Genomic DNA, 26,725 nt, shown 5'->3' on the forward strand with positions numbered 1-26,725 from the left:
GACATTCGCAGCACAATCTGCTCAAGGACGTCTCTGTGGTGAACGACTGCAGCTGCCTGGGACACACGAGGAAAGCACTCAGTGTTGTAGTCAGTCGTCAAGAGGCGGGATCCTGCATGTTTTAGCTCCTTCCCTAGTTCCACACACCTGGATCAAATAATGTGATGTTTACACACATCACAGGCATTACTGTCACATTAATTATGGGGTTTTAGGAAAGTAGATGAGTTGTCTGTAATGACTACATAACATACAGCAGCAATGGTTTTGAGTGCATGGCTGTGCGCATTGGGGCAGGTGACAGCGCTGTTGCCGGGCAGAATACGGGGTCTGCGTCTGAATCCCAGCCTTGAGTCTTTCTACATAGAGTTTGAATGTTCTTTCTACATAGAGTTTGAATGTTTGAATGTTGGCACTATGGTTTCCACCCACAGTCCAAAAACATGACTATGAGGTTAAATGGCATCTGGTCATTTTAAATTTAAATCTTTCAGAGGTTAAAATAGTTATGGGGTTAAAAGTTACACCAATAAAAAATTAAGTACATAATCATGTGGAAAACTTCAAAGTTTGAGCAGACAGTCATCAACACACTCCATTAGCGGGTTAAGTCATAAAAGGTCATTGTTTTAGAAGTTATTTGTTAGAAATTGCTATATGAAAAAATAATAATGATAGAAAGCTGAGGGGAAGAAAAAGTGTGATGAGTGACAATTGTGAAGCAAAGACTTGGATTAAAAACACATAAAATGTTATATTATCTATTCAGTATTTGTTTTTATAAAATTTCTTAAGTTTTATAGCTTTGCTATAACTCCAAATCCCTCCACTGTGGAAAAAGTCCTAAGAAAATACTTTTCTATGTCACGATAACATATGGATAACATGTGATGAACTGCTAGTTAAGGGACTGATGTTTTACAGTCAGCAGCTAAACATCTGTGGAAGAGCTACTGTAAACCTTGTCTAACACTTTTGATGAGCATCACAAGATAACGCAAAAGATGTTAACTGACATTGTTCATGAAATTAGAAACCGAAAGTTGTTTTTTTTCTTTTTTTGCTGGCGGGCAGATAAGTCTCCCCCTGCTGGATTTGAGAAACAATGCAGCCGTAAGGTTATTCTTTACTGGCATCTTTCAAAAAAAGCACGTGTATAAACATTCCATACGCAGAATATTAAGCATGATCTGAAGACATATGAAGGGAAAACATCAAATACATAATTTTTAATCACTCACTCTGATTCCCTCCTGTCCCTGTTCCCCTTCAGGTCCTGGAAGTCCAACATCCCCCTACAGTAAATGCAAGAGACGACACATGACTGTCTGCTCATCAAACACACTAAATATACATGGTTCAGCCTTCATAACATTCATAGTCTTTAAAATAATTTAATAATGTTTTTTAAACTGGCAACAGTGTTTCCTGGAACAAACTAAAGTTTACACATTTCTGATTGCAGCTTTTACGGTTTTAAAAGATGTAAAAATGTTTTGCTAACCTTTAACCCTGGCTCGCCGACGGCACCTGGTCCTCCCTCTACACCTGGAACACCCTAAAATAAATACACAAGAAGAGGAAGGAAGTGCACAAAAATGTTTATAACAATGCTGCTTTTAAAGTCAATGTCACATAAAAGACAAACTATTTGTCATGAAAAGTTATGTTGAAGTACCTCAGGTCCCTGCTCTCCATTGGATCCAGGCTCCCCAGTTGGTCCTTTCAGTCCCTAAGAACATCCAATAAAAAAAATACTTAATTTGATACTTCATAGATGTTTTTGATTATGAATAAAATGTTCCCTTTGTGATGATAAAGGAACACAACATGAAAAAAATAAGAAGTTATTTGAGAAAAGCAGCTTGAGATCTGAGAATTCATTGGAAAAAGAGGCAGAACATTGTCCAAAAACAAGATAAGACTCATTACATTACCAGAGCCTCAAGCTTTTCTGAATGTTCCCATCTTAAAACATGCCTTTGTCTGATTGTTTGACATGCTTTATACTATACCCCTGAGCATTTGGTGAGTTTCCAGGTAATTCAAGAACATGAAGATTAATCCGATAAAAGCTGGGACTGCTCAGGTGTAAAGAAGCAACTTAAAGAAACGTTTATCATACCACTAATCTTCCTCATAAACAGCTTAGATTTTAGTAATGATGTTCATCAGAGGTGCTTGAATGTTTAATAAACACTTCCAACCTGGCCAACTTCCACTTTAAAAAAGCCTTTTAAGCAGTCAACCTTTTGTGTATTTTATCATTACGTATCACAGACGAGCTTGTTGGTTGGAGTGTAGTTTGATTACAGTTTCCTAAAACAATCGCATTCCTACCACAGATGAGCAAACTTACTGGTTCCCCTTGTGGGCCCTTCTCACCAGTGGTCCCTGGAATACCCGACTTTCCCTGGAAACAAACACAGTCATGTTGACACATCCTTTCACTCAATTACAAGAACACAGAAAATAAACAGAAGAAAAGAAATAAACTCTCTTTGACCATTGCTATGGAGAGTACAGACAATCCTGTAGTGTCCCATTTGTTGACCCCAATCAACACATCGTCAGGCTAACCCTGTAACGTTATGACACTGGTGTAATCTGGGGCTCATTGAATTATGTGTAACAAAGATTTTATCATTTGAAACAGTGCAAAAAAAGTTGTGACACCATAGTACTGCTAAAAATACACAAAAAGTGATAGTGTCTTTCATTACTGTTACTCCAATGGGTCATCAGTGAGGAGTAAATGAAAAGATTCATTTAATAGTTAAATCCTCTACAAAAAGGAAGTGACAACATTTGAGAAATTATGGGCCAACAGAAAACAAAACAGTTCCTGTTTGGTCTTTCATTCATTTTTGATTCAATGTCTTCCAGAATAGTGTAAGAACATTAGGAAGAAGAGTTTGAAATTTAGTGTGGTGAGTAAACAGCACAGAAAATATACAGTCACACAATGTTCAATTTGTTCTTTTAATGTTTAAATTGCAGTGTTTAGTGCATACTGTACATTGTGTGTTAGAAGTGCAGAGCTAAAGAAAAACCTTGTATTTTACCCACATTTATACTAAATAAACATTCAATATTGTCTATGGAATCAACACGAATCTACAGTTGTGAAGTTACAGTAATCGAGAAGCAGTACATAAAGAGAAACATCAGAGTTCAATGAATTTGGTTTTAATGCAATTACATCATCAACACCCAAACGTAAACGGGAAAACACTACATCTAATTTCTGGATAAGATCAAAAACAACTGGGAGTTTCATACAGTGGAAGGTCTGGAACGGGTCACTTTTAGTTCAACGAACGTTTAACATTTACATTCTTCTTCTATTCATAGAGATAATGTGGCAGGATGATGTTAAGGACATTTTTATCCATCTTGGCTCATCAGTGCATTCCTCTTTTTTAAAAAAAGGTGAAGCAAGGTGTTGATTTGGCTGCAACTTAAAGTCTGTCATTACAAAGTAATGATGGCTTCCTTCTCATCCCTTAAGCTCTCTTTTGACAGGATATAAATAAGATCCATGGAACAAAGATCACACCTGGGCACAAAACTGCTGACTGCATGAAATGTTTAATTAGCTCTAATCTTGTGAAAATTGCTGTGTATGTGAATGGCTGTATTTAATAAAATGACTTAAGTAATTTATTAATGTCAATTACTTTGCATATCACATAATTACTTTCCAATTTGAAATGTATTAGTTTTGTTTATTGGAAGAAACCCTTAATTGTTTAAATCATTTCAACATCATTTGCATTCTTAGGTTTGAAGTTCTATTGACAAAACAAAAGTAAAATAGAGATAATGCATAAAAATGGAGGGAAGAGGAAGTGTTGGGAATAAATTTGGACATGCAGAGAAACAAGAGTCCTTATGGAAATGCAGAGACTTTTTTGGATAAAAGCTAAAACCAATGAAAAGTGCTTTCACTTAAAGTTGCCTTTACTCCCAACATTTACACACATCTGAGGTAATCAGATTTTCTCAGAGCTTAAGTTTTGAAGGAGACGCTATGAGACACATGATGGCGCCATAAGTCCACAGTAAAACGAACAAAAGTTTGTAGTCTCCAACCCACACATGATACACATGAAGTTAGTCAGAGTGGTGTTGTTTACAATGATGTATAAGCTCCAGATATTTCTTATTTTATACTGGGCAGCCACTGTAAATCAGCAGCCAGTCTAAAAAGGATATACTCGGATAATAGTTTTGCAATCTAATCTCAAATATTAATCGCACATTGGTTTGAAAATTTTGAGAGATGCATGAATGTGCTGTATGTGTGTGATTGTAAGGACATTTGGCTAAAAACAGAAGCGTAAACAACCTTTGAAGCAGTAAAAGTAATTACCTGATTGAAAAAGTACAGGAATGAATTTGTCACTGTAGAAACATAAGAAAACTAACTATGCAGCTGATAGTTACTCCATGGAATAAATAAAAAAATGTTCTGCTGATGTATTACAGTATAATCACTTGGAGAGTGCATATGGCTCTGTTTCTGGTTTTCTGTTTGATCTTAGTTTGCTTCTTCTCCCGTCTGTGGAAAACTGGCTCTTTTATCCATTTTACCTCCTTCAAAACCATATAAGAAATATAATCCATAAACTGCTCAAGTGAGAAAACATGTTCTAGAACATAAAAACACTTGAAGCTGAAACAAAAGTCTCCCAAATCTGTGTCTCTGCATTTTCTCCCCATTAATACTTTGTTGAAAACACACAAAAAAAGGACGTCAGCCCTAGTCTACCGCAAATAGGAAACATACACTAATATGTAAACAAGTTGCAGAAGTTGTTCAGTATGCCCATGCAGGCTGGGTTTGATTTGCTCAGTATTTTGGGATTAAAAGTCATTGTAAAGTGGCCCACTTTTCTTGTTAACAATGTGACAATGACTAGCTGACCTGAAGAAAGGCATCACTATTGTTTGGAGGAAAGCAGTCACAGTGGACTTCTTTGTGCTCATCTTAAACTACTGCTATTCTTTGATACAAAGGCAAAAACATAACCAATTTACAGCCTTGCTCACCAAAATACTATGCCAGTGAATGTTTACAAGCAATCATCTTCAATGTAATATTCCTTTTGGAATTTAGTTTTGAATAATAACTGTGGGTCTGATAATACAGTATGGATCTTCAGTAAGTTTTAACAGTCAAATATATGTATGAAGGCTGTAATCAACTAATATTTGGTTAGTTGACCAAGTTAGTGTTGCATTGTTTGATTTGTAAGTCCATTGGGGTCTTTGAAACAACATGCTTTTATATGAATCAGCCAGAAATGGTACTAATTGCTGGATGTCTTGGTTTAAGTAGTGTCAATCAATTGTTTTATAAGTTTGGACTCTATGCCATACCAGAACATTGATGTCAAGCCTGCTTTACTTTTTCCAAAAGAACCGTTGATGTGTGTTGGAGATCAATGTCCACTTGAGGCACCAAAATCTACCAATATATTTATTATTTTGTGCAGAAAACCTGTACCGCTGGGAAACAGATTCCTATGACTGCCTTTTTGACAGTTATTGCTTCACTGTTTGGTTTGAAAGGTTCATTTAGTCTTTCCATTTGACAGGCAGCAAATATAAGTGTTGACTGAAGATGTCCTATTTGGAGAAAAGAGTTTTTATTGGTTGGCACCCTCTTAGTCCTTACTGATGTTAAACTCTTCACAGTAAAAAGTGAAACTGTTGCTGTGGAAGTTTCCAGGCTATGAGGTCCTTGAGTCTCGACTGTTCTGGAGTTGTTCCTAAACATCCCAAGCGAATTTCCTTTGATCAAAGACCAAAGTTTGGGCTGGATAAGTGCAACTCTGAGACAGCTGGGTGTTCCAGCCAGAGCCATGATCCCAACACACTGAAGAGTTGGTTTTGGAATTGCAGAGCAGGATAAGATTATGCTTTTGAAATGGCCCTGACCTTAATTATAAAAAATTATGGATTATAGTTAAAAGCAAGTCTGGCAGGTGTTTAGAGCTGCGCTCCTCATGGTGGCAGCATCCTGGAATCACCTGATTACTTTAGTTCTGATTTGTTCTTTTTGTAGACTTTTATTCATCATTTTTTGAGTTGAGGCATTGGGGCTGTTTTGGATGCTTTGCAGCTGGAAGAATTTTTGTTCCTACTTTACTGACATGTAAACTGTGGTAACAAGGTTTTGCTTTCAGATCTGAGAGCCACTGTCAAGCATCTCCAAAGCGCAAAAATACCTGAACTGACATCCAAAATCCAGAAGAGATACAAGGGAGGCTGCATGGATGCAGAGCAGAACCAAAGAGCAGAGAGAGAATGCGGAAGTTTACACAGTCCCTTCCATAAATGATAATGGACAAAGATTGTAACCCTGATTCCTGCATCTCTCTGATCAGCTTTCTGATCATATGGCCAGACAAGAATTTAAAGAGGAGCAGCAAAAGCAAATGAGGTGGATTAGCAGTGTGAGCCAGTATCTGATTATTGTGGAACATTATCTCTGCTGTCTAGATAACGAGCTGTTATACTGAAACATCCACTGTCTTTAAGTTCAATGCCAGACTGACTGCTACCAGCTTCCTGCTCTCAGCATCACCATTCACAAAAACTCTTGGCTATGACATCACTTAATTTCCCATTGAGATAAATAAATTTAATTTAAAATTAAATTGTGCCAGAAAACCATTCACTCTAAATGAGCCCTGCCAATTCTGATGTAGCAAGAAAAAGGAAATATTCTATGGGATTTTTTGTTGAGGCTTAACTTGAACCTCCTTGGATTACAGAAAATTCAAGTTGTACGTTGTCTCCTCAATTCATCCAGAAAAAAAAGCAAATGTATCAGTAAAGCCCATTCACACCACTTCAGTCTGACACTGAAAGTCATCATCGGCTTTGAGCAAAATCTTAAAGTGTTGTACAAGGCGACTATACATAGTGACTCTGAATAAGTTTGGAATGTTTATTTTATTTAAATTTTAATATAAATCAAAGCAGAGCAATTTTAGGATAGAACTAAAAGCCTACAGGTAAGGTAAGGGAGCAGATGTGTTTACACCTGCTAGCATGCTCAGAAGCAGAACCAAATCCTCTTTAATAAAAAACTTCCTCCTGGATGACAAGACTGGAGCAAACTCTTAAATTATGGTAAATTGGGATTTGCAGGTTGGAAGAAAAAAGGAGGCAGATGGGCTTTGTGAGTGTGTTATTCCACTGTAGCTATAGTGACGGGGGATGTGTAGGTGGTGGTTAAATCTGTGAAAGAAAAAGATTTTGCTTACAGGTTTCCCAGGAGGGCCTCTTTCTCCGGGAACGCCAGCTTTGCCCTTTGAAGAGACAAAATCAGGACGGAAGCAGATTAACAACAGTTTAAATCACATTAATACGACAAAACCATTACCAAGACATTTGGTTTACATTTGGAACGGTGTAGCAAGAATGAAAACAAGGATGAAGAAATTACATAGGTATATGTAGGTATTCCTCTGAACTGTGTAATTTAAGCACCCAATCCTCTTACTCTTTGGTATATTTATTTAAGCATTTCTAGAAAAATACTTACTATTAATCCTGGTTCTCCTTTCGGCCCAGCTTCCCCCTTTTCACCCTGGAAATAAAGAAATATTACTGAGGTTTTTTTTGTTTTTTGTTTTTTTTCCCCAAAACAGTTATAAATACATCTTAATGTGCTGAAAATCAAGCAATAAATCTGAAAGTAAGAATTCCAAATATGATCTTATAATCTTGGCACAAATACCACAGCCAGAATGAACTTTACTGCTGCCCATTTACTAAAAACATGCTACATGTTTTTCCACATATACTCTGTGTTTATAAGAATATGGACGTTGTTTACCTTGGTCCCCTCAGGTCCTGGCTCTCCTGTTGCGCCATCTGGACCCCGGGGCCCCTGCACAACACCAACATGAGGCACATGGCTGAAGTTTACTCAGAGAAGAGCATGATATAGTACTTTACAAAGAGAAGCATTGTTAAGTGAATGATATACAGCTCTATTATTTCTTAGATGCATCATTCTGGATTTTGCTTCATTATTATCGGTTATATTGTCAGGGGCTTTCAAACCTTATATGTGCAATGTTATAAAAAAAAAAACCTAAAGCTTAAATTTAAACCTTAACATCTTGTTTTCTGCTATAGTCTGAAATTGGGCAAATATCCTACAAATATTTCTCAAAATATCTCAATCTCAGCATTACTTCCATGCATTTCTAGCAGTAATTATTTACGTTAGATGTCAATATAAAAAGCTCGCAAGTGATATAAAATAATTAACCTGAAAATTACAGGATAGTACAGAAAAATCAGACTAAACATGTCCTGTTTGAGGTTAAGTATGTCAAACAAAAAATAAAAATTCTATTTGCTAGATTCAGGAAAAGTTGGGGAAAGAATTCTATTTTAATGTTCCTCAAATTCAGGAGTTTAAAAATACACCTGTGCATAAATAATATGGACATAATGATAAATGATGAGTGAATTCCCAGCAGATATAGTATTAATAATAAGAGTTGGAGAAGGAAAGAATTTCAGCAATTTTAATGCTATTGGGATGAAAATTTAAAGTTTTTCCACATACAAAGCCCACAAAACCTATTCTGAATGACATTTGGGAACAGAGAAGTTATGAGTAACACCGTAAATCAAGATCTGCCAAAGTTGCTAATTTAACACAGTTCGAATTTTCTTTTATCCCGTTCCTTAGATTTAAACTCCTTTCTATGAGATGACAAAGAAAATCCTGAGTTTGGACAAGTTCTCCATCTCTATGAATATCTGAAGTCAACCTGCTGACTTGTGCAACTGGTCTGGCTGCTTAAATAAGGCCTTTTAAAGACAAATGATAATTTGGAAATATTTCCTATCATGGTAAATCAGTTGTGAAACTAGTCATCAAGAAACCAGGGTAATGTGTCAGCAGTGTCTGCAGGCGACCAAACGCCTCTGGTGACCACCATGTTTTCCATGTACCCATGAATTTACACAGCTGAATAACTTTCTCAGGATGTAATCAAGTTCTGCACAGGCTATAATCAGCCGTTTATGTGAGACAGGTGTGTTGAGTTCAGGGAAAATCAAATTCATCCGGGAAACTAACTCTTGAGGAATAAAGATGAAAAGCACAAGGGACAAAAAAAAAATCGCTCAATCCTGTGTGAATTGAGCGATAGACTGATCCATTTGATCAGTCTATCGAAGAAAAAATAGATACACATCTGATACTTCTAGTTATCATTTCTGCAGTAGCTCAAATTGTTTTTTGAATTTCCTTTTCATCTTTGATTTTTTCTGAGTTAAGTGAAATGAATATGCACAAATCCACAGTTATGTGAATGTGAAGTAAAATAAAAACTATTTGTCACATGGAAACTGTAAGTTTATTCCAACATCAGACATGATTTAAACTTTTTAATGGGTGGTCAGGAATTATATATAATATTACCTTACACGTCCTCTTATTACCTTAAAAGACTAAAATGAAAAAAAAAAAAACACACACACACTCAGGGATAAATTATCTCTCTGTCTTGCTCTTCAGGGTCGTTTTTTTCTTAGCCAAAATGCATTCATCAGAAGTTATAATTTTTTCCTCCAGTGTAACATTCGAATCTGAAAAAATGGAACTGTATGTGCTTTAGTGCTTTAGTTTTATTATGGAAATAAATCTATAAACTCAACTGCAATATATAAAGAATTGGTTCTAAAATTATTTGAAGACATTTTCCTGTAAAAGTAATGTGGCCCTACCTTTCTCCCTTTTGGCCCCGCGATTCCTGGACCGCCCCTCTGTCCCTGAGGACCCTGTAAATCAAAACAACACATTTAAAAAAAAAACTTACTGACAAAAAAATTACGAATATTATTAGTTTTCAAACAAAAGACAAAACTGTAGCTTTATCACAAGTCCCAAAGCTGATACATGATGGTGTATTTCAGTCCTAATCTGAAATGTTTGGACACAAATGAACACAACTCTGCTGGATCCTAGGAGAAATCACCTCCCACCAGTGGGAAGTTGTGGGTATATTAATAATATAATTGATGAACACACAATGGCATCAGTAGAAGGGAAAGTACACAGTAATTACATCAGGATCAAGTAGGAAGTATACATGAACTGTAATTTGATTTGTTTCCTTAACACTTCAGAGAGATTTTGAAATTAAGTACAGCTAAGAAAGATACTTTTCTTCATAAAAATAGTCTGATTTGATTGATTTTCATAGTATTTATTTATTTAATTGTTTATCCAGTCATCATAAATAAAATAGAAATATCCTTTATTGTCCCAGACTTTTTTTCTGTGCAAAGGAAACAATAAAATACTGTACACTAAGAGCATATATGTTGATAATTTGTGAAAATACTTACAGGTGAACCCTGCATGCCGATGTCTCCGGGACCTCCTGGTGATCCTGGGTAACCCTAATAGAAAACAGAAAAAATAAATAAATAGAAATCTATGCAGGCAGATGCGACACTGTGGAATTGTTTGTTTAATTCTGAAAAATAGGTGAAAGACACAGTGAGCTTCATATAAATACAGGCAAAACCAGAGATTTAGAATAAACCCATGATTTTAGTAGGTCAGCAGTGTCTGTTACAAAAATCATTTTACATTTATTTCACACACAAATATGTAGAGACGTTAAATCAAGTTAATCCCCGTTTATGCACCTATCATTCAGTTTGTTCGGCATTGTGTCAGACAGTGAGATAAGAGCTCAAGGCCCAGAACCACAGATCTGACGTTAATCCAAAGCCCAGAGACAGAGTGGGATGAAGGCCAAGTGCTCCAACAGACTCACAGCTCTGCAGCAGACACAGAAAACTGGGCAGCAGTAGATATTATTTACGCTTTTTTCTGTATGGATGAACTTAGTCAACGTAATATACATGTCAACAAATTTTCCACTGAATGAGTTTATAGTGTAAAAATAACATATTATCCTCTAAAAGGTTTAGAAAAGACAGTATAATGATCACTTCAGTGCAAAAATTGAAATGCTGTAGAATAGAGCACAAGTCTCTACCAGTACTAACTTGCCAGTCAAAGTTTTGTGAGGATGAGCTTAAAGGAACACACAGGTGTTGCAAACGCTGACGCTGAAACAACATTCAGACTTGACACATTAGGTTTTTCTCTTCCATTAAAATCTCCAGCAACATTCCTTCCTGAGGCATTTTATCATTATATGTATCAAAGTGGATGCAGAGGACAATACTGTCATCTTTTCAGGTTTACACATTAGCCAAATATTAACGCCATTGTTAGTTAGGGGTGCGGCAGTTCTTCTTGTCATGAAAGATAAACTAATGCATATGGATCCAATGGATATTTCAAACCCATACTCACAAGAAGAATGTACAGAACTCAATGTTCCACCACATAACTTTTAAAGAGTCGCCCATAAAAATACAGCAGAATGAAAGAACATGGCGAGCGCAGACGACTCAGTGAAGGGACGTCCCATTATCATTAAGTCCTGCTGTCTGGGGACAATGTGGTCACTGTAATCCGTTGATAAAAGCACTAGTCTTCAAAATGATGATGACATAAAAAAAGAAATAGGTTCCTCTCATCAGGATGTTATACCACATTTACAACTTTGTCATGTTAGCGCAATCAAATATCTACGTTTTTTTAACAGCTATGTTTTTTATGTTTCTGAAATCTGATCATTGGGGAAGAATAGAAGAAATAAATATTTTTTTTTTTTGAAAGTGAACTTTGAAGTTCACTTTGTCAATTTAGAAAATGATTTATATTTAATTTAAAATTTCATTTAAATATGGCCTGGTAGAAATATTTATGCTTTCTCAATAATCAATATAAACATCTAAATTGGCATTCAGACAAATCACACCTTTGTCATAATAGCTAAGCAATTTTTTTGCATGTTTCCGCTAGCAATTTGACAATTTGACTCTTGCAAAATATGGCTAGCGGCCACATGGTGCAACATGTGTTAGCATTGTTGCCTGGCAGCAAGAATGTTCTGTGTTTGAATCCTGTTTAGCCTTTTTGTGTAGAATGTGCATAATATTTTAGTCTGTTTAATTCTGTTATTGCTCTGCTGTGCATTCACATGAAAGGATGACCTAACCTTTCAATCTGCAGAAGATATCATGTCTGTGATAGTCATACATGAACCTGGATAAATAGCAACAAATGTAATGTAAAATATGTCTAAAGTAATTTTATTATAGAGTTAATTACCTAAACGGTCCGCCTGTTTTTTTGTCAAATGACTTCCAATTTAAAAATCCACTTTCCCATTGTTAGAGCTTTTTAAATTACATCCGCTATTTTAATATTGACGTTTGTGGAGAAAGGTGAATTTCAGGTGTGATAACATAACTAGAAAACTCCCTTTGCTCAATAAAATATGGCTGACACTGTGAGAACCCAATTAAAATTTATTTTAAGATCTCTTGTGACTTTACTCACCCTGGGCCCCTTCTCTCCAACAGGACCTGTTGGACCTGGTAGCCCCCGGTCACCCTGGTTAAAGACATCGAAAGAAAAAAAGGTTATAATTTTTGTCCAACTTTGGCTGTATTCATGCAATTAGTAAAAATCGGATCACGTGTATTTTTGAGGGAATTTGTAAAATTTTAACTTCCCAATTGAAACACTTTTTTTTTAATCCACTGCTATTCCAATTTTACTTGGATTTTCATTTCATTACTTGTTGCTGAAACCATTTTACAGTGTATTCTTTCCAATAGGTAAAGATATTTTATTATTTAAAAAACATATCCAAATCAATTGTTAAAACTGCCTTTTCATAACAAAAAAAAAAATTAAAAATCATAAATATTTGTTCAGTAAGGTGAAGATAGAAGCTTTTTAAGGCATTCATATAAAAATATTAAAATATTTTGTTAACGTGTCAGTGATTTTCTATGTAAGATGGAGCACAAAGAGGTTACAGTCCATTAGATCCACAGAAAGACAAGAATCTGCCAATATCCAACAGTAAACCTGCAAACATTTTTGACTGAAACTATGCATTTTCTTTTCACAAACCAGGTAAAATCCATGATTGTACAACTCAATAAGTCCACTTTTGTCTCTTGACACGCACTTCCTTGTAGTGAGCTTAACATTTTAACCAAAGAGTGTGGCAAAGAATAAAAAAATTATGCATAATGTAAAAAGAATTTGCAGGCTGTCAGGGTATGACTGGTGCTGACAGACTGAATCAGGAGCAGAGGTTTGTGGGAGAGGAGTTGGAGGACAAGCAAGAATCTGACAAGCAGATGGCTTTTCAACACAAGAACATGTTCTGACAAACGGGCCTTCTGGATAGGAAAGAAAAGGCAAATAGGTTGGGATAGAGGGAGGGAACATTGGAGATGGAAGGCAAAACCTTGAGTGTTCTTTAGAAGATTCAATAAAAACAGTCAGAACACTTGAAAAGACTTATTAGCTTCTTGTTGAGTTGGGAATGATTGATTAATTTAAGTATTTTAAGATAAAATACTTTCAAATTTACATCTTATAAATCATTTTTATGTTCAACTTAAACGTGCTTGTTTAAGGTGACACAGCTTTGATGATACTGCTACTGATGTGGATCTGAGAGTGTTAAGTGTTTACACAAGCATGTGTTCTAGTCTCTGGTCCAGGCTGCTTTGACATGGGCTTAATTATAGGGTTCTGTTGCTGGCAGGCGAGCAGCTGATGCTGCCTGACAGCCTAATGACAGAGAAACACACTCCTTACCTTTTCTCCGGGAACTCCCATCACGCCAGTTATTCCAATTAGGCCAACTGGACCCTTGAGAGAAGGAGGAGAAGAAAAGAGAGAAGAAGAAAGCGTGTTAAACACAAACACGTCAGAAGAAAGTAGTAAGAGTTGCTTCCCAAACTGCTGTGATGCAGGGAATGTAAAACGTTGAAATGTTTCTGTAAGTCTTGGGTGAGTTTCATTCAGCTAAAATGAAGTTTAAATAATAGATTTAGAGGGTTAAAAATATTAGAAAAATCATAAGCACAGTCTGAAAACCTAGCATTTTATTCAAAAAACTATTAACCTAATTCATTTTTATACTTTTAGAAATGTTAGAAAAAGTTGTGGACAAGTACAACCTAACAACCTAACCCTGTGTCGCTGGAAATCAAAACATTTATTCAGTATAAAGAGCTAATAAAAATGTTAAAGGAAGTGATGCTATACAGAAAAAAAAGAAAGGTCAAGTAAACAATTTTTTTCACTAACTAAGCTATTCCGATAACAGCTCTAAAACTGATTTACAACACATGTGATACTACTTAATGAGGATTTTACAACAAAGTTAGAAATGTTTAGAGAATTAATGAGAATGCTGCTTTAAATGTTTATCTAGTAAAATGGAAAAACAGACGGACAAGGCAAGAAATTACGAGGTTTGAACAAGGACACTGCAACAAGGTTTCACAAACTTGTTAAAATGTCCTAGCACATTTCATCTTAAACATTTTATCAGCTGTTGGCTCAGGACGTCTAAAACGTGATCCATAAACCTTCATCTCACCTCTACTGAGGATTTTATTGAATATGGCGACTAACTCCAACTCTCCTTGTCTCTGTGATTTGTTCCTGTGGGCGTAATTTTTTTTTTTGCCTTTATAAATTTTATATTTTCCTCCAAACACTGCAGTTTTGAGGGAGAAGTCATTCAGCTCTGCACTGGTTTCATTGAATCACTGACTTTACACAGACAGGCTGGCAGCTGCAGCAGTTTGCACAGACTCTCTGCTACTGTTCTTCAGGGTCTTTGTTAAAACTGGAAATTTGAGACTTGGTAGATCACATCCACAAATTTCTATGTTTTGTCTGGATGTAAACTATAGTGGTATAAAATGGAGGTGAGGGCCACGATTCTTATAGTTTGCAGCACCAAAAGTACTTGAGCAAAATTAAGACAGTCCTGGGCTCGACTCATTTTATGATGTTATTGTAATATTTCATTTGCTGACACAATTATAGACCAATATGAGAAAAGTACAGTAGTCTGACAATAGTGGTCTCTTTCCACTGTACAGAGCTTTGCTGCAGAGTTTGATTTATAGTGTTCACACAGTGAACACACATTCTCATTGTGTAATCACACTTCATTTTTTCCTGTATCTCAGTGTGTTTACATTGAAAGCTGTAAAAAAAAAAAAGAGCCTGAAAATGAAACAAACTAGTAGACAAGAAACAGGCCGCTAACATAAACACTATAAAGCTTTGTTCCTTTTGCAATTCTGTAGCTTTGCCAAAATGCCTGACAGCTGTAAAATGCCGCTCATATATCATCACCGTAGAAGGATTAACCCGCTGAATTCATATAAGCACCAGTTGGCGGTGAAGACAAACAGCCTGCAGATGGAGGAACAAGCACAAGGTTGATCTTTGATCCCTTAATCTGCACAGAAAGTTGGTGACATGGCAAACTAATCTGTATAACTGATTGTGGGGGTTCTGTGGTCAGGTAGGGGGGGTTCTGTGGTTTGGATGACAGAAGTTGTGATATAAGCGTTAGGGTGTTTTCACACCTGATAGTCTGGTAAACTCAGTTCAACTGAGGACCAAAACTGAAACATTTGTTACATTTTCAGTTGATGTGGTTTGCTTTCACATTGCACTGTCAAACGATCCAACGCAACTTAAGTCTTTGCAAAATGTAAACAAAAATGGAGTGGAGTAATATTTTAACACTTGTAGGAATTCTCTTTTGTTTTGGTAAAAGACCATCACCTATTTCTCTCTCTAGCGTCAGACTCTTCTTTAGGGCGCATTTACCCAGAATGCCCTGTGCTGTGATTTGCTTCCTGTATTTGGAGCAGCTTCCGCTCCACTTGCATCCACTTTTGCATTTGAACTGCATCAGAGTTTACTTCAACTGAGACCTAGGTTTGTAGGCGGACCAGATTTTGCTTTTTTTGGTCCAAGCTTGCCATTCATATCTCCCCAAACACACCAAACTTTCTAGGCAAATGAACAAGAGTTTGCAAAAAGAGGATCAAATAGAACATTATAGTTAGATTCATATAAGTAGGACAGCATGCAAGTCTAAGCAGGCTGACATGTTCAGAAGTACTGCTGACTTTAACAATGCTGCATAGTGGATCTTTTGTGTGTTGTGGTTCTAAAACAGTTCCAAGTTCCTAGTAAAATTTCACTTAAAACATTTTACAGATAAGGAGTCACTTAGTGAAGACAGGTGGTATTAAAGCATCAATGCATCAACCCTTTCTCAGTTTCAGTCACATCTTATTTATCTAAAAAGTGATGTTATGGGATTCATTAGAGCCAACATATGTTTAAGAGTTTCTTTCTCACTGCATAGCTCCATGGTTCCTGTTTGGCTTCAAAGGGCCCTCTGTTCAGTAAGTGCTTAATGCCTCTCATATGTGCACAGCAACAACACAGTCCAGCTTGCTTGGCCCAATTGGTTGCCTCTACAATCCCCAGAATGCAAATATTAACATTAAGGGGCCTACTGGAGGGACAGGTCTTCTTCCAATGTTCAAAGTAGTTGGATTTGTGTAAATTTCACAAAAGGAGACAGAGCCCAGTTCTTGTTGGAAAACTCTCAAATCTTAAACAGATATATGATTTGCATTAATTTATGTCATTTTGGAGACAGGAATAGGATGTCTGATAACATTTCCTAAGGCAAGATTGAAACATTAGAAGGTTTTGCAACTATCACAGCAGCTTCACTTCAATTCAAGCAATTAGAGACGTGGGAAAGTCTTACCGGTGGTCCAACTTTTCCAACATTGCCAATGTCCCCTTTTTCTCCCTGCAACGAGTAAACATCAAACAATATTACTATTTAGCTACTGTAGTTAAAGAGATCTCTGTAATCAGTCCACTCCTAATTTGGCAGTATGCTCGCAGGATATTAAGTGTAAAACGGGACACACACATGGACTGCACAGGCCTGTGAATAATTTGGTGTTCCATGATGTATTTTATGATGACGGCCATGGAGGAACTAATTTTCCCTCTTAATTAAGTCCATCTTTACAGCACAGACAAAGTGTTTAAATGGATGGAAGTCAAAATAAGCACAAGATAACCACAGAGGTTAAGAAGAGAAATTCTAACTATATTAACGTAACTTCTTGTGATTGAGTTTTAAAGCTTATTAATTAGTTCTTACCTATTAAACACAACAAACACTCACAAAAACTGTCAATAAATTACTCTAAAATTAAACAACCAGAAGAAACATAAAAAAGTCTGTCTGACATATACAAGTCAGTAGAGAGGAAACATTTCCAGCTGTGGCGTAGCTGTGAGGCATCTTGCCAAATTGGTTGGCTTCCAGTTGTAAGAGTCATGTTTGTTGCCAAGCACTGACACAAGGCAAAACCCACCTCTGTCATTTAATACAGCAATTAAAAAGATAAATGAATAAATAAATAAATCATTTAAAACCATGAATGGATAAAAGTCAGATATTCACATGCAACTTAACCTTTTATTATCAGTGTTCGACTTTAAATTTGACTATTTATCTGTCTTAGATCAGTAAATGATTAATTCTATTTGGTAACTCCCAAATAGGGAATACTTTTAGAACAAAAGCAAAACGATGGTGAAGAAAACTTGTAAAATGTTTTATTTTACCACAGATAAATGAATCCTCTACTGATATGACCAACAATGCCACTCAGACAGAAAGAAATCATTACTACAAAAGTAAAAACTTGATTATGCTTTGCAAATGAACTAAGCGACAAGAAATATTACATATCTTGTGGTCAAAATGGAACATAAATTTAAGTGTTTTGAAATAGGCTTTTTTAGAATTTGAATATGCTTTATTAATTCCAGAGGGAAATTCATAAAAACAGATCATTTACCAGAATAATCATTGTTATATTTGTTATGATAAACAGGCCCATTTTAAAATCTCTTGATTTTGACTGTGAGAAATAGAAATGTGGTGGCAGCATTATGTTGTTGGCATGTCGCCATCATAGGGACACATTATGACAAAACTTTAGGAGTTAAATCTTTGACACAAATGGGCATTTCAAACAATGACTTGCAATGTCACACTTAAATTAGTTATAATGCGGCTGAAGAACAATAAACTTTATGAGTGGGAAAGGAAATCACATCACCCAGAACTTAGTCTCATATAAAATGTTTGGCCTGTTATATAAAAATTTGGACACGGCTTAATAGTTGTCATTAGTCATCTTCAGTTGGCGAATCTCTTATGGTGAACAACCACAGTATGCCAAATCAGTAACACAACTAGATATTTTAAAACAATTGTTTCATGACACACACACACACACACAAAAAGTGTGACATAAAGGCTTACCGGTAAGCCTTCAGGTCCAGGTTCACCTGCATGACCTTTCCTCCCAGATCTCCCCTTTATAAAAAGTGCCAATCAAAAGAAGCGTTGCTGTTTATTTAATATCATCCAAAAATCTAAACTGTTTACATGCATATATTCACATTTAGATAAGATTTCTTACAGTTGGGCCAATGCTGCCAGGTGGGCCAAGTGGGCCTTCATCACCCTGCAGAAACAGAGTACAGTCATTAAAACCAAATCATTTATAACATACAGACACAGCTGCATATCTCTAAGTATGAATAACTAATGTTAAAGGACTAACAGAAGCACACTTGATAATATAAAGAAATGTGGAACTTATTTTGTCCACCAGTAAAGGTTAATGAACAAAAATAGCTCTGCAATACTAATGCCAACCCAGGCAATAAAGCTGTCATCCCCTGTTTCCTGTAAATCAACGTAAACAGAACTAAGAGCAAATCTCCATATGTGTTAAATTCTCTGAGACGTCTAGTAAATCCTAAGAGGAATTGCAAATAAACCAGACTGATAGAAATTCTAATGAAAAAGATCTGCAATTCAGTTAACTCTTACTTCTGAGTAAGGCAGGTGTTGGCCAACTCAGAGCCTTTGTGAATGTGTGCCTACTCAATGCTTTCAACACAGCATAAAATAGTGTTGGCGTGTGTACAGGTGTGTGTGTTTGTGCTGTACTCCCTCCAAAGGCTTCTGTTCACTTTTCCAGAACTGGAAAACTTTTAAAAGTATATTTTATATGCATCCGATTTTAAATCATAACTTCACCTGGTGAAACATGCCCTGAGATCTTTCAGTAAAAAAGTCTTCCACTCAGATCTAACTCCAATATGACTTTTACCTCGATAATTGATCAAGCTTTAGTCTAATATTTTCCATTTCTGTGGAGAAGTGAAACAGGAGCAGAGCAGACACAATATGATATGTCTAAGCTACTTTAAGTGTTGAACAATCTCACCTGTACTCCTGTTGGCCCTGGTGGGCCTTGGAGCCCTCTCGCACCTTGTAAACCCTGCAACACAACCAAACTTGCAATTACTAACAATTAGGTGAAGTAAATGCTTAATTTGTGGATGTTTTGAGAGTTGCTACCTTCGGTCCAGGTGGGCCATTAGGGCCTGGAACGCCGATGTCTCCAGGAAACCCCTTACAAAAAGTATTAAAGAGATTACAGATACTTGGACAAATTTATACTCCATTTAAAAATAGCAAGTTTTAGTTAGGTCCTTTGACAGATGGAAAAGTAGCTGAGGCTTCCAAAATCTGTTAACAGTCTTCTACAAAGTTTATGTATAAACAAATACTGTAATGCCAAATAGAGCTGACAGATTGAAAACCTTAATGCAGGATTGTCATGGCACAATCTTTAATCTCCCTTTAGAGATGCATTTGTTGACATAATTTCAAAGCTAGGGTTACTGTAAAACAAAATAACCCATAAGAAACTGAAATTAGCTAAATGATTTAACTGTAATGCCTTTGTCACACCATTGTGTATCTAGCTTGCTTTCCTTTAACACATGAATATATGAAGCTTCCGGTGAATAATACTCTCCATAGTATTATCTTTTGTGTGTTTCACTCTGTAGTGTGTGTGATGTGATCACCAGATCAAAAACTTTTCTGTCATGGGTGCTGTAACTTAGTGACTCTAAATGAACTCTGCATGTTTTAAAATATCCCTAAGAGTTATGTAGATGTTGTGCCAATGGCTCGATGATGTAACTCTCATGCTGTGCTATGCAGATGTTCTGTCTACGCTAAGATTTGCTATAGCATTCGGCAAACTTTGTTTGCCAAAATGAATGGCAGCACAGGGTTGGTTGTGTGTTTTGACTGATTAAAGAACAATTTCTTGACCACTTGGGTGCACTCTAGTGGTTGAGTAGTTCAGCGGATAAAATAAGAATTGAACACATAATTTTTCTCAGTCTAAATGCTTCAAATGGAGCCGATGACAAAATACAAACCAGATGTCAGCAACAACCCCAGTAATCCACACAAGCAAAGAAATCAAAGTAAAAATAATCCACACATGGAATTAAGGATTAGAAAATAGAATGACAAAGTAAATAAGTACTAAATGCAGTCAAATCTATTAACTACATCTTCAAGTTACTTTCTTGGCAACTTCAAGATGTGTGAAGTAATTAGTTGCAGTGCTCTGGTGTGACTTTTGGCACATTCTTCCACACAACTGTTTTCCAATCTTGAAGATTTATATTAGATATAAGTCAGGTGTTTGTATCCATTATAGTAGATTTGATGTATTTGACTGAAACCAGTTAAGTTTCTTTGGTGTTGTGTTTGGGACTATTGCCTATCCACACGTCTTTCATCTTCAGATTTTTATCAAAAATGTCCCCATGCAATCCTCCAATCATTCTTTACTCAGTTATTTGCAGTCTGTCAATATCAAGTTAAATAACTAAATAAAACCAGACAGGTGCACAAACCTTTGGCTCTTTTAGTTATCCAGAACTAATACCTCCAATTTTCAATAAAAGAATCTGACTACCGTAATAAGCTGCAGAAGCTGATGCATGGGAATTAGGTTCACATTTTGATTTTATTTTCAATTTAAACTTGATTTTTAATGCGGATTGAACTCTGCTTTTTGAACCTACATTTTAACATAAAATTATTTTATGGGATACTTTTAGGTGAAGCTAACTTCAGATGTTGAGCTCTCTTTTTAAGCAAAACATGAAGGTTTTTGTTATCTTTCTCTCTCCTTTGTTGTCGAGTAAAGCCATCTGTCTTGCATGTGAATGGTGCAAGTATTATTAAACCTGAATTCCCTTTATCGTCAGTGGAATCCAGAAAGAGGGTAGCTGTGAAAATCAATATATTGTTTATGCTCCAATCCCACGACATACAAAAGTGAAGACAAACTCAGTATGCTTTTACAGCTGTTAATGTTTAGACAGAGACACAGTACATTTTTCTTTATTCAGCATCTTTCACTGTGGCATTGTCTGGCCCTAACCTGAACTCTGTCATTCATTTTTTCAGCATGGAAAAAAACATGGAAAAATGCTTACACAGGGAAAAAAAATTGCATCTTCTCACCTTTTGGGTATGTAACTATGCCAACACTAATGGAGCAAACTATCACTGTGGTGTGGACTGACAGGAGCCCACAGAAGCAACAATAGCAATAATGCTTCTAAGCTTACTATGCAGCCAGATGCTTCTTCAAAGATCACAACACCCTCAAAAATAACTCTCACTACTGGCAGAGGAGTTACTTTAAAAATACCATTAATTTCCTTTAACATTTTACTAGAATTTCTTCATATTCTCATTTTTTCAGTTTTCCAACAATTAAAAAAAGATAGTGCTATATTTAATTCAATGGACTCAAAACAGTCTGACATTAGTTCTGCTATTATTTCTCACTTCATAGGTTAAAGTGTGCTGTACCTAATATGTATCACATATTTACAGCACAATACACTAATATATAAAAAAAAACATGTATATCGTTCCTACCTCCGGTCCCGGGGGCCCATGTGGTCCTTGTGTCCCAATTTCTCCAATTCTACCCTTTAAAGCAAAGTATATATAATAGATATGTATCACCACATGATGTAGCTGAATATGACAATATTCAAATGTGAATAAGGAGCACAGCTATAATCCTACTTCTCTGAAATTAGAGAACAAACAGACAGAATTGAACTCTGACAAAAATGAACTGTTCTCTACTCCAGTGGGTTTCTGCATTGACACAAACGTTAGATAGTAAAACTACATTCAGTAAAGTGATTAAGTTTTTCATCACAGAAATAGAATAGAGGTTTCCATCATCAAACTAAATCCATTAAATCTTCTCAAAACCTGGCTGAACATCAAGTCCTCTTTGCAGTAGTTGCTCTTAATCTATCCTACTTTGTATCCTTAAAATGATGCAACTTTTTTCAGCAATGATTTTTCTGATTAGGTGTGATTAAGAAAACAGGTACGTTGATAATGTGAACAAATAAACCATGGATGTCCTGATCTGATCTCAGGTCTTAGACTGAGATTCTCAGCATGGCTTTGGGAATTACATACAAAACTCAACTTCTATAATTACGTCACTTGCTCTCCTATAAAGTCAAATGAATTTTCTTGCTTTTTTCGAGGCCAATTTCTAACAGTCACACATTATTTCTTGCAAAATTATATTATAGTTTTGCAAAGTCCTTGAATCCTTGAATGACTGCATAATTGCCTAAGTCATGTTTTGGCCAGAACTCTGCATAATATTGACCTCCGTACACTGCCATATCACCCTGCCTAATTGCAGTCTCCTCAGCCTATCAATTTGGCTGAGTCAGTTACGCTAAGAGGCTAACAAAATTATCTTTAACAGAATTTCCACAAGGAATATGAGTGTATTTCACCCAAAACATAATGCTTTTATATAAGTGGCTGCTGTTTTCTGTCTAAGTCACTCACTGCTACACTTTTCACCAACACTACTAAATTTTGGACAAAGCTCATGTGTAACACTTATTATGAAATTTGCATCTGACAAAGCAAAGCACTGTGTTTGTGGGTTTTGATCTGGTTTAATCTGACTGCAGCACGTTTATGCTGTTTTCATATTTGACACAATGACAGGATCTCCCATTATTTAGATAGGGTAATGAAATAAATCATATCTTGGGTAGGTGGAAATGCTGGAGCTCATACATGGTATTGAATTTACTAACTTTAAGAAAGTAATAGGCTAGGACTTGATATGACCAATATCTACTGTTAAGTGAGTTGGATCAGTATAAAGGATAAACATCATAATTAGGACATCGCTTAATTAAACTTCTGTTTTGAAACTCACAAAATTATTGTAGCCAGGTCACCTTGTTCATCACATCTAAGTCAAACCAGCAAAAAGTGTCCCAAGTTATTATAAAATTGCCAGACTAAACATATTCCCTGACAATTAATGAACCCTTCCTCCCATGGAGAACTGGAACGTACCGGTGGTCCTGGTTTCCCTCTGGGCCCAGCAGGACCAGGAGGACCAGCAGCACCCTAAAACATACAAACACTATCATCTTCAACAGGTTTTGCTTTGTGTGAGATTGCAACATTACAGCAGAATGCTGTAATGTCTTTGTAAAGACTTTCATATTTTTAGGTTTTCCATACATATGTAATGCATATAAATACAAACAAAGCAAAGTGGTTTTATTGCAGACATGTCATTGGATTTTACTTCTCAAATATATTTCTTTTCCACAGAGCAGTATGATACGGGTCAGTGCGGTTCGGTACACTACTTCGTCTGTTTCCATAGTAAAAGCCGAACCAAACAACCGACCTGTTCTGCACTATTCCTGAACCCCCTTCAGTTGTAGGTCCGTAGAACAATGGTAGGGTTAGGGTGGAGCTACTGGCGTAACACATAACAGTGCATCGATTGGAGGACAGAAAAACATCACTGCTTGTTGTTGCATTAATATGACACAACATTTAGCGTGAGGCTTTAACCCTGCCTGCCTGCAGTGGAAACGCTCTCCTGAATACACCGGACCATCAAAACGCATATTGCATCACACTGACCTGGGCTGTACCACTCATGACTGCAAGGCACAAGTATCATCTTGACATAAGTGACAAAATTCAAAGCAGTTTTACAACTTGCCACGTCTTACCTTGTCACCGTGGTAGCCCATCTCTCCTGGCTCTCCCCTTTGACCCACTTCACCCTAGATTTTACAGTATCACACAAGATATAACACTACACTCATTGTATTGTGTCATAGTAATCACAATACAACAGGTTAGAAATAAACACAATTCTAACACAAAATATTTGTACACTGCACTTTATATTCTAGATTTTAAACTTTGATTATTTCAATCCTTAGTCATCCCACAAACTGATCTGAATACACATAATCGACTTGTTGCAAAAAGCTGCTAAAACCCAAATAGCTTGCATAAAACCCTAAAGTCAAAATACTTTCAGTCTGAATTGACTTTGACATCAGCTTTAGTTTGCTGCTCCAATCCCTCATTGCGTTTTTACTATTCTGGCCTTTTGTCACAGTTTGTGGTAGAAGTTGTGTTGTGTATCAAACTGTCAACAGGGTAGTTGCAACTGGTGTAATTACATGAACTGAGCTAGTGGAGTATAACACACATATTCACAACAATAATATAAATATTTAAATCACCTTATCACCTTTCAATCCGGGCAGGCCGACGTGTCCTGCTGGCCCCTACAGCAAGCATATAAGAAAAGAAAATAGTTAGAAAATAAACTATCAATAAGTTGACATTGCAGTACTTGTTTAGAATTTGCATGTTACATTTTTTGTTACTAATTTATGTCTTAGGTCTTTTCATCTTTACCAAATGAGACTTTATTAAAACACAGTACTTAAGTAACAGTGCAATAAGTTAAATATTTACTAGATCAAGCTACCTGAGGTCCTGCCATACCAGGCAGCCCTCGTGGTCCCTCTGGCCCTGGATCCCCCTGTTGGAAGAAGAAAATAACAGAATTTGCATTTTCCAAACTCTGAAAACTAAATTCACATGCTTTTGATAAAAAACCCAAAACTTTTACTTCGACTCTTATGGCTACACAAATGCAAACATATTTTTTGAACCCAGAGAAATAAGCTGAGTTAATAATATACCCATCTGTTTTGGATGAGCCTGTGGGCTTCCTTACTCACAACCCAAACATCTACACCAACCAAAAGGCTTGGATTGAAAACAACCAGAAAGTGGAGCTAGACCCCCACAATAACCCTCAAGGAAGAGAACGTGCTGTCAAAACATAATTAAAACGGTGCCATGACATTGATATTGAACCCTCCAGCCATTTTGGCATCTCTGATAAACATGTCTAAATAGTCTCGAAATATCAATCAACAAAGTTGTTACTCTGACATGATGCTACTGTAATAAAGTCAAGTTTTTATCATTGCTAGTAAGCATGGAGGGTAATGTACGCATTCAAATCAAGCCTCCAAATATGATTTATGAATAGGCTAATTGGGTACCTACATGAAACAGATGAAACCTTAATGTAGTTCTAAGTTTCAAGCTCTCAAATGAAAATTTAAAAAATAACAGCTACATCTGACATCTTACATCTGAAACCTTGATATAATCTCCCAGGAACTAGTTTCCTCATTTTGTGTATTTCCATAATCATTACTGCAGTCTCCCCTTTGTTAGTCTTTATATGATAAACCATATGATGTAACTGTAGCTGCACCTTATTAGTATTTTTCACTTATTTATGAACTGATTTTGCTCCAGGCTTGAGTTCTCTATATTCTCAGTGTAAAATAGTTTGGCCTCTTTCTCCTATCTCAGTATCTCCTTGATGAATTGGTCTTGACTTTGTGACCCGAGGACACATATCTGCACTTTACTGAAGAGCAATGCATCATTGAAATATGCTCTCCCACTCATGCTAGTGCTAACTGTGCACTCATCACCAGCTGGCAACTTGTGCAGCTTTGAAAGCAAATAAATGAATAAATAATAGTAAATCAGCAACATTCAGTGTGCTTGGAATATGCTGCCATAAATTATCTTTTTATAGTTTATTTTGATTTTGTCTGCCAGAAGTATTTTACGCATAAAACTTGTCAGAGAGGGACGCTATGAAAACAATTTGTCTCTCATTCTACCTACATAAATAACTTAAATAAAGAGCTACAAATAGTTACAGTATGTTGTGATCATTTTTTAGTTTGAAAACAAGAATTTTGTACACAAGGTTGAATTTATTCAAATAAATGCACATGCATAAAACCTCACCACCCACACTAATATTTTGTCCCTTAGCAAACAAGCTCATGACTACAGCTGACATTTTTGAGAACTCTGGACTTCTTCTGTCCAATCAGCATACAGGAAACCGCAACTCTAAACAGCTTCATGATGCACATTATGGGTCCTCGTTGTCATGACAATCTGATGACCCCAAAATCTCAATTTGTGTTGCTACCGTCTTCTGTCCTTGTCTAAATTCTAATTGTTGTACATTTTCATCCATCGTTAACCCAGTGGGAACGTCTACAGATCCCACTTAGGCATGATCTCCGTATTGCTCTTGCTCTGATGTGTGAATTTGATGTTTAGAGATGTCCGAATATTTTTATCTCATTTTCTTTTCTCATGATGCAATCCGTCTTGTGAAGTGCGCCTGCAGCCACAACCCAACCAACATCATGCTGCCACCCCTGAACTGCACAGTTGAGTTAGTTTTCTCTCATTTGCAAGCTCCATCAGACTCCAGAACACGTCTCCAAAGTTACGGTTGAGTCACTTTCAGAATGTAATTAATTGAGGGTTCTGTATATTGCTGTTTGAGTAATGGCTTCTTCCTCACTGATTGGCCTTTC

At 36.3% G+C, this 26,725-nt stretch overlaps 1 protein-coding gene across 1 annotated transcript in view; it reads right to left on the minus strand.

The window, feature by feature from the left end:
* The window catches only part of LOC122838804 (collagen alpha-1(XXIV) chain), an 80,197-nt gene that overhangs the window by 17,484 nt on the left and 35,988 nt on the right, over nucleotides 1–26,725 (minus strand). Inside the window, exons 15-35 of the mRNA XM_044129759.1 lie at nucleotides 24,784–24,837; nucleotides 24,533–24,577; nucleotides 24,008–24,061; nucleotides 23,331–23,384; nucleotides 21,855–21,908; nucleotides 19,452–19,505; nucleotides 19,318–19,371; nucleotides 18,502–18,546; nucleotides 18,342–18,395; nucleotides 16,758–16,802; nucleotides 13,754–13,807; nucleotides 12,473–12,526; nucleotides 10,393–10,446; nucleotides 9,769–9,822; nucleotides 7,856–7,909; nucleotides 7,562–7,606; nucleotides 7,281–7,325; nucleotides 2,360–2,413; nucleotides 1,679–1,732; nucleotides 1,505–1,558; nucleotides 1,242–1,295 (exon numbers count right to left, since the gene is read on the minus strand). Of these exons, the coding sequence (XP_043985694.1) occupies nucleotides 1,242–1,295; nucleotides 1,505–1,558; nucleotides 1,679–1,732; nucleotides 2,360–2,413; nucleotides 7,281–7,325; nucleotides 7,562–7,606; nucleotides 7,856–7,909; nucleotides 9,769–9,822; nucleotides 10,393–10,446; nucleotides 12,473–12,526; nucleotides 13,754–13,807; nucleotides 16,758–16,802; nucleotides 18,342–18,395; nucleotides 18,502–18,546; nucleotides 19,318–19,371; nucleotides 19,452–19,505; nucleotides 21,855–21,908; nucleotides 23,331–23,384; nucleotides 24,008–24,061; nucleotides 24,533–24,577; nucleotides 24,784–24,837 (1,089 nt within the window). The remainder of the gene's footprint in view (nucleotides 1–1,241; nucleotides 1,296–1,504; nucleotides 1,559–1,678; nucleotides 1,733–2,359; nucleotides 2,414–7,280; nucleotides 7,326–7,561; nucleotides 7,607–7,855; nucleotides 7,910–9,768; nucleotides 9,823–10,392; nucleotides 10,447–12,472; nucleotides 12,527–13,753; nucleotides 13,808–16,757; nucleotides 16,803–18,341; nucleotides 18,396–18,501; nucleotides 18,547–19,317; nucleotides 19,372–19,451; nucleotides 19,506–21,854; nucleotides 21,909–23,330; nucleotides 23,385–24,007; nucleotides 24,062–24,532; nucleotides 24,578–24,783; nucleotides 24,838–26,725) is intronic.

This window comes from Gambusia affinis, linkage group LG10, assembly GCF_019740435.1.
Source record: "Gambusia affinis linkage group LG10, SWU_Gaff_1.0, whole genome shotgun sequence".
In the NCBI taxonomy this organism is placed as follows: domain Eukaryota; kingdom Metazoa; phylum Chordata; class Actinopteri; order Cyprinodontiformes; family Poeciliidae; genus Gambusia; species Gambusia affinis.